General features: G+C 41.0%; 1 protein-coding gene across 3 annotated transcripts in view; it reads right to left on the bottom strand.

Annotated features, from left to right (window-relative positions):
• abr (ABR activator of RhoGEF and GTPase) overlaps positions 1 to 15,219 on the bottom strand; it is a 490,118-nt gene that overhangs the window by 256,907 nt on the left and 217,992 nt on the right. For all 3 annotated transcript variants that reach the window (XM_039662200.2, XM_039662201.2, XM_039662202.2), the window contains one exon: positions 7,696 to 7,836. In XM_039662200.2, the coding sequence (XP_039518134.2) occupies positions 7,696 to 7,836 (141 nt within the window). The remainder of the gene's footprint in view (positions 1 to 7,695; positions 7,837 to 15,219) is intronic.

Raw genomic sequence — 15,219 nt, 5'->3', positions numbered from 1 at the left:
CAGTGGAGCGAGCGGAGGACAGGGGTGATGTGCGAGCGTTTGGAGGTGTTGGTGAGTAGACGTGCTGCCGCATTCTGAACCAGTTGAAGCCGATTAAGAGATGATTGATTAAGTCCAGTGTAGAGGGCATTACAGTAGTCTATCCTCGAGCTAATAAAGGCATGAATGACTTTTTCAAAGTCAGCTCGGGACAAGAATGGTTTGACCTTACTGAGAAGCCTTAGCTGGTAAAAGCTCGCCCTGACGACAGCACTAATCTGTTTGTCATACTGCAAATTTTTGTAAAAAATAACACCCAAGTTACGTACAGAGGGTGCAAACTGAGGTGTTAGAGGAGCAAAACTGAAAGAACTACTGGGTGAATCAGGGCTAAAAAGAATGTACTCCGTCTTTCCTTCATTCAAATGAAGGAAATTGTGGGAAAGCCACTGCTTAATGTCCCTAAGGCAGTCATAGATGGGGTCCAGTGCAGAACGATTGTTCAGAATCACAGGAAGGTAGATCTGGAGGTCATCTGCATAGAAGTGAAAGTGAACATTATGATTGGAGATGAGTTGTCCAAGTAGCAGCATGTAGAGAGAGAACAGAACAGGACCGAGAATGGATCCTTGAGGCACACCGGATGACAGAGGGGCAGATGAGGATGAGAAGTCGTCAAGCATTACTGAAAAAGTTCTGTTAGTGAGATATGAAGAGAACCAATTTAGCACTGCGCCCTGCAAACCAACAAGATGTTGAAGACGGGAGATGAGGATGGAGTGATCCACGGTGTCAAATGCAGCGGTAAGGTCCAGTAGTACCAAAACCACAGAGCTTTTTCTATCCAGAGCTCCAAGAATGTCATCATGGACCCTTAGTAACACAGATTCAGTGCTATGTCTGGACCTGAAACCGGACTGAAATTTATCACTAATGACATGCAGTTGTAGGTGAGACTGAAGCTGGGAGAAAACAAGCTTCTCCATCAACTTAGACAGAAATGACAGATGAGATATTGGTCGACATTTCTTTACAAATGACATTTGTAAAGAAAATTCCAGCGGGAGAGAACGCGCACTGCAAGTGTAACGTTATAACATCAAGCAAAGCGGCAAAACCTGTTCAATGAAGCCCGCGAATGTCCTTGTAATTCGGTTCAATCCCGAACTTTATGAAATAACGTTACTATGTTTTGGAAGGTTCGAGCGGTGTCGTGTGTGTGAGTGAGGAAGAGAGAGAGCGAGAAAATAGAAGCAAGCAGATTCAGAACACGGTTTGTTTCTAAAGCACGCGCAGCGTCATCACGCATCTGTGTTTAAAAACTAAGCTCATAAGCTCCTAAGCTCCTCCGATTCTGAAATTCTCTGAATCGATCCAGGATTGTTGAGGAGAGGAGAGAATAAATAACACAATAAACTGTTTTTTTTCTGAACGCCAGACCGTGTAGCGTGGCAAGTTGATGCTTTATCTTGCAGACTGCTTTTCTCTTGCGTGTCACGTGACCAGTGTAATCGCAGCACTTGCGATTACAAAATCGCGTTTCATCATACCGCGATTTTATCGCAAATGCAATTAATTGCTCAGCCCTAGTCCAGACCTGTTTTTTTTTCAGAATGGGAGTGACCGAGGCAATTTTAAGTGAAGGAGGGACTGAACCGGAGCTTAGGGAAGAGTGAATAATCTCAGTGATGAGAGGAGCAAGTGAAGAGCAGCAGGATTTAACCAGGTTGGAGGGAAGTGGATCGAGCTGACACGTGGAGGGATTTATGAATAATGTCCGCAATGGCTTGAACAGAGGGAAGGTCAAAACTTGAAAAAAGTAGTAATTGGGTATGGATAAGGGGTGTAAAGGTTGTCTACAGAAGCTGCAGCTCCAGAGGAGGTCAGATGTTTATGGATGTCTGTAATTTTGGAAACAGAAAAGGACATAAGATTATTGCAAAAGTCTTGGGATTGCAATATGGTATGGAAGAGAGTCAGGAAGTTTTGTGATGGAAGTGAGAAGGGAGAACAGAGTTTTAGAACTATGATGATTAGAGTGAATTAAGTGAGAGTAATATGCAGATTTAGCTGAAGAAAGGGAGTTCTTATACAAATTGACGTGATCCATATACATGTTTTTATGAATGGTCAGTCCAGTTCTGTTAGCAAGACGCTCCAGCTGACGACCCTGAGATTTCAAAAGGCGTAGGGCGGGAGTGAACCAGGGAGCTGAGCGGGTGAAGGAGACTGATCTGAATATCATAGGAGCATGAGTGTCTAAGAGAGTATGAAGATTTGTATTATAGAAAGAAACTAATTGACTATGTGCACGAGAAAAATGCTAACTTCCGCCTTGAGGGCGGATGTTGGGTACTTCGGTTCCGGTTGCCGTTGTTTACATCCTACATCAGTGGACCGGCTATCTAAAGCTTAGCTATCTAAATTTATTTGTCTAAAACTATGTTCGTTTGTTCATTGTCAAGTCAACCAACACAGTTTTCACTCATATTTGGGTGGAGCAGGCGCTGCTGCATTGTGAAAAGTAAACGATATTTCACATTTTGTCACCGCACCCAAGCAGTCGCTTCACAGAGTGGAGCGTTGTGTATCCATGACAACTAGAAGGAAGTTTTTAGGCTACTAATTATTTATTATATTATACCCTTTAACCAGGAGAAGCCCCTGGGTTTAGAACCTATTTTGAAAGGGAGACCTGTTTAGAAATATGTTGAACAGCCTAATATGTGTTAAACAGCCTAACTTGATAACGAACGAACCAACGTCGGATACCTTTACTCCCTGTATGACATGTATAACGTTAGTGGTTGTCAACACTGATCTATATGACGATAGTGGTTGTCAACAACATAGCCTCTGAACATCATAAACAAAACAATGGCCAACACAAACTGTTCTGGAAAATGCACTTTCTAACGCATGATTTCGCATTTTATAATGTATAGAGAGAACAGTTACCAAATCGCATAGCTTGAGCACGTAGCATGGCAACATTAATGTCCGAGTGATTCCACGTGTACCGCGTATGTACACGCCGTCAAATGTCCGAACGAAACAAAACAAAATGTAGATCTACATCTGGGGAGCGATATTTATTTTTTCCTAGGATGGTAGGAGTGACGGGTAGGTTGGGGTTGAGGTAGGTCATATGCTATATATATATATACACTGTGTGTATATATATATATACAATAATAACGTTAAGTCAACGGTATTCATAAACACGCTGAAAAGAGATTATGCGTGTTGATAGCATGCCAAAAATACGTGATACGTGTCATACATACGCAATTTCATGAGATCAGTCTGAGCATGGATGTTGTTGTGACTTAACGTTCCCTTCAAAATGATGCAAATACTGAGAAATGTAATATTTAAACCCCTTCTCTCTTGCTCTGGGGAGCTGGAGGAAAATCATTAGCCAGTCGATGAACATAATCGACTGTAATATTCGGCAAATGTTCAAGACATCTGGAGAAACATACATCCTCTACGTCGTCCATCAGGCTACCGGAAACTAGACACCCCATATCGGTTTCGCAGCCGGAACTAGCATATGCTAACGTGCACATAGTCCATTCATCAGGTGAACAACAGGCAAGCAGTCTTGGAAAATTATTGATATCAGATGCAAAGGTAACAGTGTTAATGTCCTTAATATTCCTGAAGGAAATGGTGCGAGGGAGGGACAGTTTAGATAGTGGGAGTAAAAGTATAAATATGCCCCCCACTATGAGTTGGAGAATCGGTATATAAATGCAGACCGAGGCTTTCCAGGCAAGATGAAAAGTCTCTGGAAAGCGGAGAACTGATATTATCCATATGAATATTAAAATCACCCAGAATGATTAAGTTATGGGATAGAGTTGAAAGATGAGTGAAAAGTTGATAAAAGTCATTCAGAAAATCTTTGTTATATTTTGGAGGATGGTAAACAGTAACCATGACTGTGGGCGAGGGTCCGGGCAACAGTGAAGCAGAGTACTCAAACAATGAAAATAGAGGAGAATCAGGAATGGCCAAAACTTTCCAGGACTCGCGATGAAACAATGCGAGACCTCCAGACCTGGGCGTGGCGCCCAGAAGCACGGGGCTGACAATTGTAAACAAACCCCGGCGGAGCAGTTGAGGGGAATAAAATCATTAGTCAGCTGCCAGGTTTCAGTCAAACATAAAAAGTCAAGATTAAAGTCCATAATGAAAAATCCTCAGGTATGATACCGGTGAGTAGTGGCGACAGTCACGCCAGCGTTCACTCGAACCGCTCCGACCAATTGTTAATGGTTACCTCCGATTAATGGTTACCTTGTGTTTTCCAATGATGCTCCTTGAGACACATAAACAGTACATGTTTTAAATTCAACTCATATCCTGCTATTAGACCAGGACCTAAAATGGTAGAGTTAGATAAGTGAGATATCCATAGACACTGTCCTGATGTTATGTCTCTAGGAAAAGGGTTGGCTGACACTGGCTCATCATATACTAACTTGGTATTCCTAGTGAGTCCAGCAAAGTCCTGTCAGTGGGAAGGTGGTTTTATCTGCATGACCCTGAAGATAATAAAGTTTCTGGTGGCTTAAAGAGCATATTGCAGGTAAAAAAAAAAATCAAAAATTTATAGATAACCTTGTATGAAAATACCATATGAAAAGTTAATGCAGGATTTAAAATGTTTTAAAACAACATAAGGGCACTAATTTAGAAGATAAAGTGAGCGTTTCTTGGATTGCTAGTAAAAACGGCTTTTTTTTCAACATTGCGTCATTTGACGTCATATCAGGGAGCCTCAGCCTCGGCTCAGTGGAGAGCAGGCTGGTGTTCAGTGAGAGCGCTCGTCGGTCAGTGTGCTTTCGTTAGTTTTTGGATTTTAATTTATCATCGTCATGGTGGAGATTGCAAAAACTCCAGCCTGTCAGGACTTCAAGATCGAGTCCACAAGTTTCCATTATAAAAGTGACGGTGCTATATAGCCTATCTTTCGTTCCTGGTGCGGTTTGACCAGGTGAAGAGACGGGATTTCTCTTCTGCATCGGCTCAGAAAACGCGGTCGTGTGTAGCGTTCACTTCAGATCAAATGATTAGCATCCCGGCGATATGATGGAGTTTAACATGGTATGCCGAAGCAAGAATATTGATCGTCGTATACTACCAATGGCATCAAATAGTGTTATATAGGTATACTTAGTCATGTCATGCCCTAAATAGAACTTGTAATTGAACAACAAAATTGGTTGTTTAAATACTCAAATCTTTAATGTTCTGTTTATGTTATAACCTAGGTGAAAAATATGTATTAAAAATTTACCCGAGTATAGCCTATGCTTTTAATATAGAAATATACTCAAGTAAAGTTTTTATACATTTAATAGTATATAAATCTAGCCTAAACATACTAATGTCTGCTGGCCTGTTATAGGATCATAATAATCTGTACAATATTGTGAGCACAGTGTATATCGTTAGCGAACGTGTATACTATAAGCACGTCTCTCTCACCTAAAAGGCACCTGTCCTGTTCTCCACTGGTTCTCCTCACATCACAGCTCAATTTTTCTCTGACCATTCTGTCTGACATTATCCTGGCCTGTCCCTGATCTCTTTAGCATAGCAGGCTCATAACTTTATGGCTTGATCCGTCATACGAGTATTTCCTCAGCGTCCGAAATGTCATGCGATTCATTGTTTTCCTGTTGTGTGAATCGACGGCTCTCCCGCTCATTGCGTCACGCCCGCCACGCCCATTTTCAGACGCGGAAGTAAAATTCTCTCACAAAAACGACTGCAGAAGCTTCTGTAGCGTGTTTATATGTATATTTTAAAGAAAATCTAGTTCCTACATTGTTTTTCTATGCATTGACTCGTTGGGTCCTCTAACCTACAATATGCCCTTTAAGTTGCGCACTGCAATTAGTTACAAATTTAATGTAGAATAATAATATGAGATTTTTCACCATGTGGACAAAGAGATAGTTCACCAGTAAAAGTCTTTTATTTATTGACCTTCATATTGTTCCAAACATACACATCTGACTTCTGTGGAACGCAATAGATGTTAGGCAGAATGTCAGGCTCAGTGACTAGTCACTTTCATTACTTATTTTTTCCGTCCAATAAAAAAAAATTAGTTTTTTTGTCTAACATCTCCTTTTAAACAAGTCTGGGATGACATAAGGGTTATTACATTAATTAAATTACATTAATGTTCGGGTGACCTATGCCTTTAACTGGCAGGGAGACTGGCAGGGAAAACTAAAACAAAACCTTTCTTTTGATACTACTTTTCATTTAAGCAGTACCCTGTACCTGAGCTGCCTAACCTGTGTGTAAGGATTACGATTTTCCCAGTGCTACATCCCCTTTAGTCACCACGAATGGGCTCCTGTGAGGATTAATTGGTGGATTCTGCCTAGTTCTTTCAAACGAATAAACTGCAGCATTACTCCCCATCAAAATGCCTAACCACCTCTACCACTATGGTTACATACTAGACCTATCTGTATGCTAATTTGTCCATAGAAACTACGGACAACAATAAATGAGGTTGTTGTCAGTAACTCTCTCACAAGCTCACAAGATCAAGCATGTTGTGTATGCACAGGATGACATGATGATTCAAAACATAAAAATTATATAAACCAATCCCAGAATTAAAACTTGAGGAAGTGTCACACAACGAGATGACTGATCTGATATCTTTATTATCAATCAGTAAACTGAATGCATCTTTAAGCCGAAGCTATTTAAAGGGTTAGTTCACCCAAAAATGAAAATTAAGTCATTAATTACTCACCCCCATGCTGTACCAACCCCGTAAGACCTTCGTTCGTCTTCGGAAAAGTATTCAAAAAGTATTCTCGTCGCTTGATAAACATATAGTTGAGCCACGGTAGTCACTTGGGATATTTAAACATTTTCTTCAATGACTTTCTGGGCCGTCAAGAGGCAGTCCCTTAGGAGCCAATGTGGTAGTTATACAGCTCTCAAATTTAATCAAAAATATCTTCATTTGTGTTCCAAAGACGAACGAAGGTCTTACGGGGTTGGTACAGCATGGGGGTGAGTAATTAATGACTTAATTTTCATTTTTGGGTGAACTAACCCTTTAAATATTGAACTTATTACAAACACATTGTTTTGATATGCTAAAATGCTATGTTATTTAAGTTAATAATATAACAATGCAATATAGTTAGTTGTGATCGATAGTTATTCGAAATATGACAGAAAGAGTTTACTTTTACCACAGTTTGCTATCAGAGAATGCTATACCGGAAGTGTGAGTACAACCGAGATTTTAGCGGAAATCCGTTGGCAGTGGGCCGCGCATATTCCTCCAACTATGCATTATACCATGATGTTTAAGAAGTGAGTTAGGCACTCATGAATGGCTGAAACTTCTGATTATTCTCCTAATTGAATAATTGATCTGTCGGGTACTACGGAAATAACTCAGATACAGTATGTTTTGATGCAAAACTCAATGTGAGGTGTTTTTGGTCTGATTTTTTTGCTGTGGAAACCAAAATTAAGAAAGAAAACATACCAGGTTCCGAATAAAATGCTATAAAGTAGGTGTGAAAACACTCTTATGAAGGCACTGATACCTCACCTGTCTTGAAGCGTTACTTACAGCAAAGGACTGTATATGCAAAATACAGTGTACTTCATACTCTTTTCTGTCACAAAGTTGCACAAACAAACAAAGTCACACACCTCTCCCTTCGGTGTAGTCACAGCAGTCCTGCGCGGGTCAATCTCTTCATTGATGCTGGAAAGGAAGTTCTGGGATATTCTCAGAGCATCCTGCAGTAATGGGAAGTCTGGATGATCCTTAGGGGTGTGTTTCAACAAGTCCTTAAATAATAAAACAAAAAGACAACACAAATGAGTTTTGTGTATTCTTAAAAGTGATAATCCTATAAGTTTCCTATAAGTTATAAACCTACACTATACAGTTCAAAAGTTTGGGGGTGGTGAGACTTAAAATATTTTTGAATGACTGCATTTATTTGATCAAAAAGTACAGTAAGAACCGGAATACTGTGAAATATTATTGCAATTTAAAATAACTGTTTTCTATTTTAATTTATTTTAAAATGTAATTTGTCTGTGATGGTAAAGCTGAATTTTTAACAGCTATTACTAAGTCTTCAGTGTCACATGATTCTTTAGAAAACATTATAATTTGCTGATTTGCTGTTCAAGAAATATTTTTTTTATTACTATCAATGATGAAAACAGTTATTCTACTTAATATTTAGATGGAAACCATAATAAAAAAAAATCCAGGATTCTTTAATTAATCAAAATAAAGGCATTTATCTCAAATATAAAATGTTTGTAACATTATACAATAATTAATAAATAATCTTTAGTGTCACTTTTGATCAAATGAATGTGTCCTGATTTTATTTTTATTGTTTAATCTTGCTGACAAAACTTTTGAATGGCCGTGTATATAAGGAAGTCACATTTTGGACTAAGATACTGGTGGAATTTTTATTCGTTATCAAAGGTTGACAATGTATCAAGGTATGAAAAATTACAAGTGCACATTCCTTTAAATTGACTACAGTTAAATCTATACAGAGTTTCATATTATTTATACTATTATTCATATTATTTAACTCATTAACCTGGTTAACCCTCTGGGGTCCAAGGTGTATGGGGTCCTTGAGATGTTCTGACATGCCCTGACATTTGTTCTTTTTTCTTCAGTTGATTATGAACATATTAATGGCACAGGTGAAATTACACTATATTTAGCACAAACAGGTCTACCATAATATGTGAGCAACATGCATGTACATGTTTGTATTTTTGAGAGAATACTGTTTATGCATGGTTATTGAAAAAAACAAAAAATGAAAGTTTCTGAAATAAGGCCACAGAACACATACGAAATATGCGTCCACATTACTTTTGACTAATTTGACATTTTATTGTTTGCCAAGGCAATATGTGAATGGGTGTGAGCAGGCCAGCACTCATTATGTATAATTAGGTGATTCTCACCTGAGAGAGACAAAGACCCGCATAATAATGAGCCTTTCATTCAGGTGAGTCAGACAAGAAAAAATTGAAACATACAACATACATATATCCAAATCCTGGTCAAATAGGTTATATGGGCCATTGTGTAGAATTGGTTCAAAGTTAAAGTTGGAAGCATCTTGAAAATATTTTTTTTTTCCATATAAAGTATTATTTTTTAAAGTAGGCCATGCATTTATATTTTATCATACATATTTCAAAGTTAAGGATTCATTATTTTGATATGTGCATTGCATTAGCTTGCATTGGATAACAGTTGATTAGTTTATTTTTTACAAAACATACTATATATTTAACATATGAAAAGAAACTGTCTAATTAAAGCTTATTTGTTGTTTATTTTATAGTAAAAACTTTATAATCTATTTCATCTGTAACAGTAGGCTATGCATCTGTGTGTTCGTTCGTTCACACACCCGATTCATATTTAAACAGTCTTTTTGGTTTTACAGATCCATCTAGAACAAATCTCAGTAGTCTATATACAGTGGTGTGAATAAGTTTTGGCACCCATGCTAAAGTTTCCTAAAAAGAGGAATGAAAATTAAAGCTGAAAGCAGCGATGGGCGGGCCCTCGCAGCTGTAGCGCGTCGGGGTCTGAGGCGGCCGCATTGCATATTCTGCGGCTCAGCCAGTGCGGCTGTGCATTTGCTACGCTGCTTCGTTAAAGGTCACTTCCTGTTGCCAGCAGGTGGCGCTATGACTGTGGGTGAATGTCGGCATGTAGATTTTTTTCAGAGCGGGACTCTTGTCAAATGTGTAAAATTTCATGCAAATCTTGGCATTTACAGCCAAGTTACTACAACTTCCTGTTTAAAGGGGGGGTTGACTGTTTTTTTTCTTTGCATAATTGTATTTATGGGGTGCAATATAACATGTATTCGTGTTTTTTCTTTTTTTTAAAGTCTTATTTTTCATAAACTTCAGCTTTATTGTCAGCCGCGCTCTCCTCTGTCCCCTGAACGAGCGGTTGACTTCCTGATTCTACGAAACCACTCCCTCAGAAACACGTTGTGAGCTCAGATTGGTTAGTTTGGCCCGGTGTGTTGTGATTGGCTAAACTGTCGCTCACGTTGTCCGGAGGGTTTAACGCCCATTACCTTTACGGGCGGAACGTGAGCTCCGGTCCAGATGTAAATATGTGTCGAACTGCAGTATCAGTTTGAGGCAGAATCAGACCGAGAAACCCGCGATGAAGAGAGTCAAACAGAACCTCTCCACACACGGCTCTTAATAAACGTTTCTGAATGATAATTTGCTACATTTTTTAACTTTATACACTTTTATTTTACACAATAGCATCTGACTGGCAACAATAGCAACTGACTGGCTACTAATGTCATACTCAAACAGCGTTGGCATGTTTACGTTCTTGATCAAATCGAAAATAACGTCATAAAGCATATATACATGAAAAATACGTTTAAAACATTAGTACTTATAGAAAATTAAGATCCATAATGTTTGTACGAGTTTGTCGTGGACACAAAATAGCATAGGCTAACTAGTAGTGGCTATAAAGCCAGCGCTGGCATTTGAAAAAAAATAAAACACAAGGCTAACGTTACGTCTGGAATTACATGCAAATACATTTAAAATGATGAAGTCTTAGCCTATTTACAGATTGTGACCCAACACTGCTGCCTCTTGTTTTAAGGTCGGAACTGCTTCATGTTTTAGTTTCTTGTTGAATCTGGAGTTGAAGTCGTGGAGATTCTGGAAGCTGTCTTCCGTAAAATGCGCAGGACAGAGACATGAGAATCATCGACGCCACGGACACGCCCATGGACGAAAACACGCAGAGAGCACAACTTTACATCGTCAATGCCTTTAAAAGGCACAGAAGAAATTTTAAATCGATCTGACTAAATCCTTAGGAGGAGTTAGTTAAAGTACGTAATGAGTAAATCATCCAAATATGGCGGTAAAATTGGAAATGGCTGACTTCCTGTTGAGTTTAGGGTATCGCTCCAGGAGACTTTTCTGTGCGTCTGGACATGGTAGATGTACCACAGAAATTTCGTACATGTCGCTCAAACATGCGACGGGAGCTGGGTCTTTAAAGGTCACTTCCTCTCGCTACAAGGTGGCGCTATGACTTAGGGTGAATGTCGGCATGTAGATTTGTTCAGGGCGGGATTCTTGTCAAATGTGTAAAATTTCGTGCAGATCTGAGCATTTACAGCCAAGTTACTACAACTTCCTTTTTCATGGCGAATCATCGACGCCACGGTCACACCCATCGACGAAAACGCGCAGATAGCACAACTTTACATCGTTAATGCCTTTAGAAGGTACAGCAGAAATTTGAAGTTGATCCCACTAAATCCCTAGGAGGAGTTCGTTAAAGTACGGAGTGTGTAAATCGTCCCAAATCGGTCGCCAAATTCAAAATGACGGACTTCCTGTCGAGTTTAGGGTATGGGTTCTTGAGGCTTTTTTGTGCGTCTGGTCATGGTATATGTACCACATAAATTTCGTACATCGGTCAAACAAGCGGCGGGGGCAGCAGAAATTTGAAGTCGATCCGACTAAATCCCTAGGAGGAGTTCGTTAAAGTACGGAGTGTGTAAATCGTCCCAAATCGGTCGCCAAATTCAAAATGGCGGACTTCCTGTCGAGTTTAGGGTATGGGTTCTTGAGGCTTTTTTGTGCATCTTGATATGATACACGTCCCCACCAAATTTCGTGCATGTAGGTTGAACATGGACGAGGGGCTAATTTTTTCCAATTTTCTAGGTGGCGCTAGCGTGCCGTTTTGCCACGCCCATCCGTGAAACCCACAAAATACGAAATTTTTCACCAGTCCTGACATGCGTGCCAAATTTGGTGAGTTTTTGAGCATGTTGCGGCCCCGAAAATGGTGCTTACTTTGCAGAAAAAAGAAAAAAGAAAAAAAAAATTAAAGCTGCAAGCAGCGATGGGCGGGCCCTCGCACCTGTAGCGCGTCGGGGTCTGAGGCGGCCGCGTTGCATATTCTGGAACTCAGCCGGTGCGGCTGTGAATTTGCTATGCTTCATTAAAGGTCACTTCCTGTTGCCAGCAGGTGGCGCTATGACTGTTGGTGAATGTCGGCATGTAGATTTGTTCAGGGCGGGACTCTTGTCAAATGTGTTAAATTTCGTTCAGATCTGGGCATTTACATCCAAGTTAATACAACTTTCTGTTTCATAGCGAATCATCAACGCCACGGACACACCCATCGACGAAAATGCGTAAATAGCACAATTTTACATCATCAATGCCTTTAGAAGGCACAGCAGAAATTTGAAGTCGATCCGACTAAATCCCTAGGAGGAGTTAGTTAAAGTATGTAATGAGTAAATCATCCAAAAATGGCGGTACAATTAGAAATGGCCGATTTCCTGTTGAGTTTAGGGCATCGCTCCAAGAGACTTTTCTGTGCGTCTGGATATGTTAGTTGTACCACAAAAATTTCGTACATGTCGGTCAAACATGCGGCGGGGGCTGCTTCGTTAAAGGTCACTTCCTGTTGCCACTAGGTGGCGCTATGATGGTGGGTGAATGTCGGCATGTAGATTTGTTCAGGACGGGACTCTTGTCAAATATGTAAAATTTCGTGCAGATCTGGGCATTTACAGCCAAGTTACAACAACTTCCTGTTTCACGGCGAATCATCGACGCCACGGACACGCCCATCGACGAAAACGCACAGATAGCACAACTTTACATCGTCAATGCCTTTAGAAGGCACAGCAGAAATGTGATGTCGATCCGACTAAAGCCCTAGGAGGAGTTAGTTAAAGTACGTAATGAGTAAATCATCCAAAAATGGCGGTAAAATTAGAAATGGCTAACTTCCTGTTGAGTTTAGGGCATCGCTCCAAGAGACTTTTCTGTGCGTCTGGACATGGTAGATGTACCACAGAAATTTCGTACATGTCGGTCAAACATGCGACGGGGGCTGCTTCGTTAAAAGTCACTTCCTCTTGCCACAAGGTGGCGCTATGAATGTGGGTGAATGTCGGCATGTAGATTTGTTCAGGGTGGGACTCTTGTCAAATGTGTAAAATTTCGTGTAGATCTGGGCATTTCCAGCCAAGTTACTACAACTTCCTGTTTCATTGCGAATTATCGACGCCACGGACACGCCCATCGACGAAAACGCGCAGATAGCACAACTTTACATCGTCAATGCCTTTAGAAGGTACAGCAGAAATTTTAAGTTGATCCGACTAAATCCCTAGGAGGAGTTCGTTAAAGTACGGAGTGTGTAAATCGTCCCAAATCGGTCGCCAAATTCAAAATGGCGGACTTCCTGTCGAGTTTAGGGTATGGGTTCTTGAGGCTTTTTTGTGCGTCTGGTCATGGTAGAAGTACCACAGAAATTTCGTACATGTCGGTCAAACAAGCGGCGGGGGCTGCTTCGTTAAAGGACACTTCCTGTTGCCAGCAGGTGGCGCTATGACTGTGGGTGAATGTCGGCATGTAGATTTGTTCAGGGCGGGACTCTTGTCAAATGTGTAAAATTTCGTGCAGATCTGGGCATTTACAGCCAAGTTACTACAACTTCCTGTTTCATGGCGAATCTTCGACGCCACGGACACGCCCATCGACGAAAACGCGCAGATAGCACAACTTTACATCGTCAATGCCTTTAGAAGGCACAGCAGAAATTTTAAGTCGATCGGACTAAATCCCTAGGAGGAGTTCGTTAAAGTACGGAGTCTGTAAATCGTCCAAAAATGGCCGCCAAATTCAAAATGGCGGACCTCCTGTCGAGTTTAGGGTATGGGTTCTTGAGGCTTTTTTGTGCGTCTTGATATGATACACGTCCCCACCAAATTTCGTGCATGTAGGTTGAACGTGGACGAGGGGCTAATTTTTTCCAATTTTCTAGGTGGCGCTAGCGAGCCATTTTGCCCCGCCCATCCGCGAAACCCACAAAATACGAAATTTTTCACCAGTCCTGACATGCGTGCCAAATTTGGTGAGTTTTTGAGCATGTTGCGGCCCCGAAAATGGCACTTACTTTGCAGAAAAAAAAAAAAAAAATAATAATAATTAAAGCTGCAAGCAGCGATGGGCGGGCCCTCGCACCTGTAGCACGTCGGGGTGTGAGGCGGCCGCGTTTCATTTTCTGCAGCTCAGCCAGTGCGGCTGTGCATTTGCCACACTGCTTCGTTAAAGGCCACTTCCTGTTGCCAGCAGGTGGCGCTATGACTGTGGGTGAATGTCGGCATGTAGATTTGATCAGGGCGGGACTCTTGTCAAATGTGTTAAATTTCGTGCAGATCTGGGCATTTACAGCCAAGTTACTACAACTTCCTGTTTCATGGCGAATCATCGACGCCACGGACACGCCCATCGACGAAAACGCGCAGATAGCACAACTTTTCATCGTCAATGCCTTTAGAAGGTACAGCAGAAATTTGAAGGCGATCCGACTAAAGCCCTAGGAGGAGTTAGTTAAAGTACGTAATGAGTAAATCATCCAAAAATGGCGGTAAAATTAGAAATGGCTGACTTCCTGTTGAGTTTAGGGCATCGCTCCAAGAGACTTTTCTGTGCGTCTGGACATGGTAGATGTACCACAGAAATTTCGTACATGTCGGTCAAACATGCGACGGGGGCTGCTTCGTTAAATGTCACTTCCTCTTGCCACTAGGTGGCGCTATGAATGTGGGTGAATGTCGGCATGTAGATTTGTTCAGGACGGGACTCTTGTCAAATGTGTAAAATTTCGTGTAGATCTGGGCATTTACAGCCAAGTTACTACAACTTCCTGTTTCATGGCGAATCATCGACGCCACGGACACGCCCATCGACGAAAACGCGCAGATAGCACAACTTTACATCGTCAATGCCTTTAGAAGGTACAGCAGAAATTTGAAGTTGATCCGACTAATTCCCTAGGAGGAGTTCGTTAAAGTACGGAGTGTGTAAATCGTCCCAAATCGGTCGCCGAATTCAAAATGGCGGACTTCCTGTCGAGTTTAGGGTATGGGTTCTTGAGGCTTTTTTGTGCGTCTGGTCATGGTAGATGTACCACAGAAATTTCGTACATGTCGGTCAAACAAGCAGCGGGGGCTGCTTCGTTAAAGGTCACTTCCTGTTGCCAGCAGGTGGCGCTATGACTGTGGGTGAATGTCGGCATGTAGATTTGTTCAGGGCGTGACTCTTGTCAAATGTGTAAAATTTCGTGCAGATCTGGGCATTTAC

This window comes from Pimephales promelas, chromosome 4 (assembly GCF_988280905.1).
Source record: "Pimephales promelas chromosome 4, fPimPro1.hap1.1, whole genome shotgun sequence".
Classification (NCBI taxonomy): Eukaryota; Metazoa; Chordata; class Actinopteri; order Cypriniformes; family Leuciscidae; genus Pimephales; species Pimephales promelas.
The sequence above is the reverse complement of the archived record's forward strand: the minus strand, read 5'-3'. Positions and strand labels throughout refer to the sequence as shown.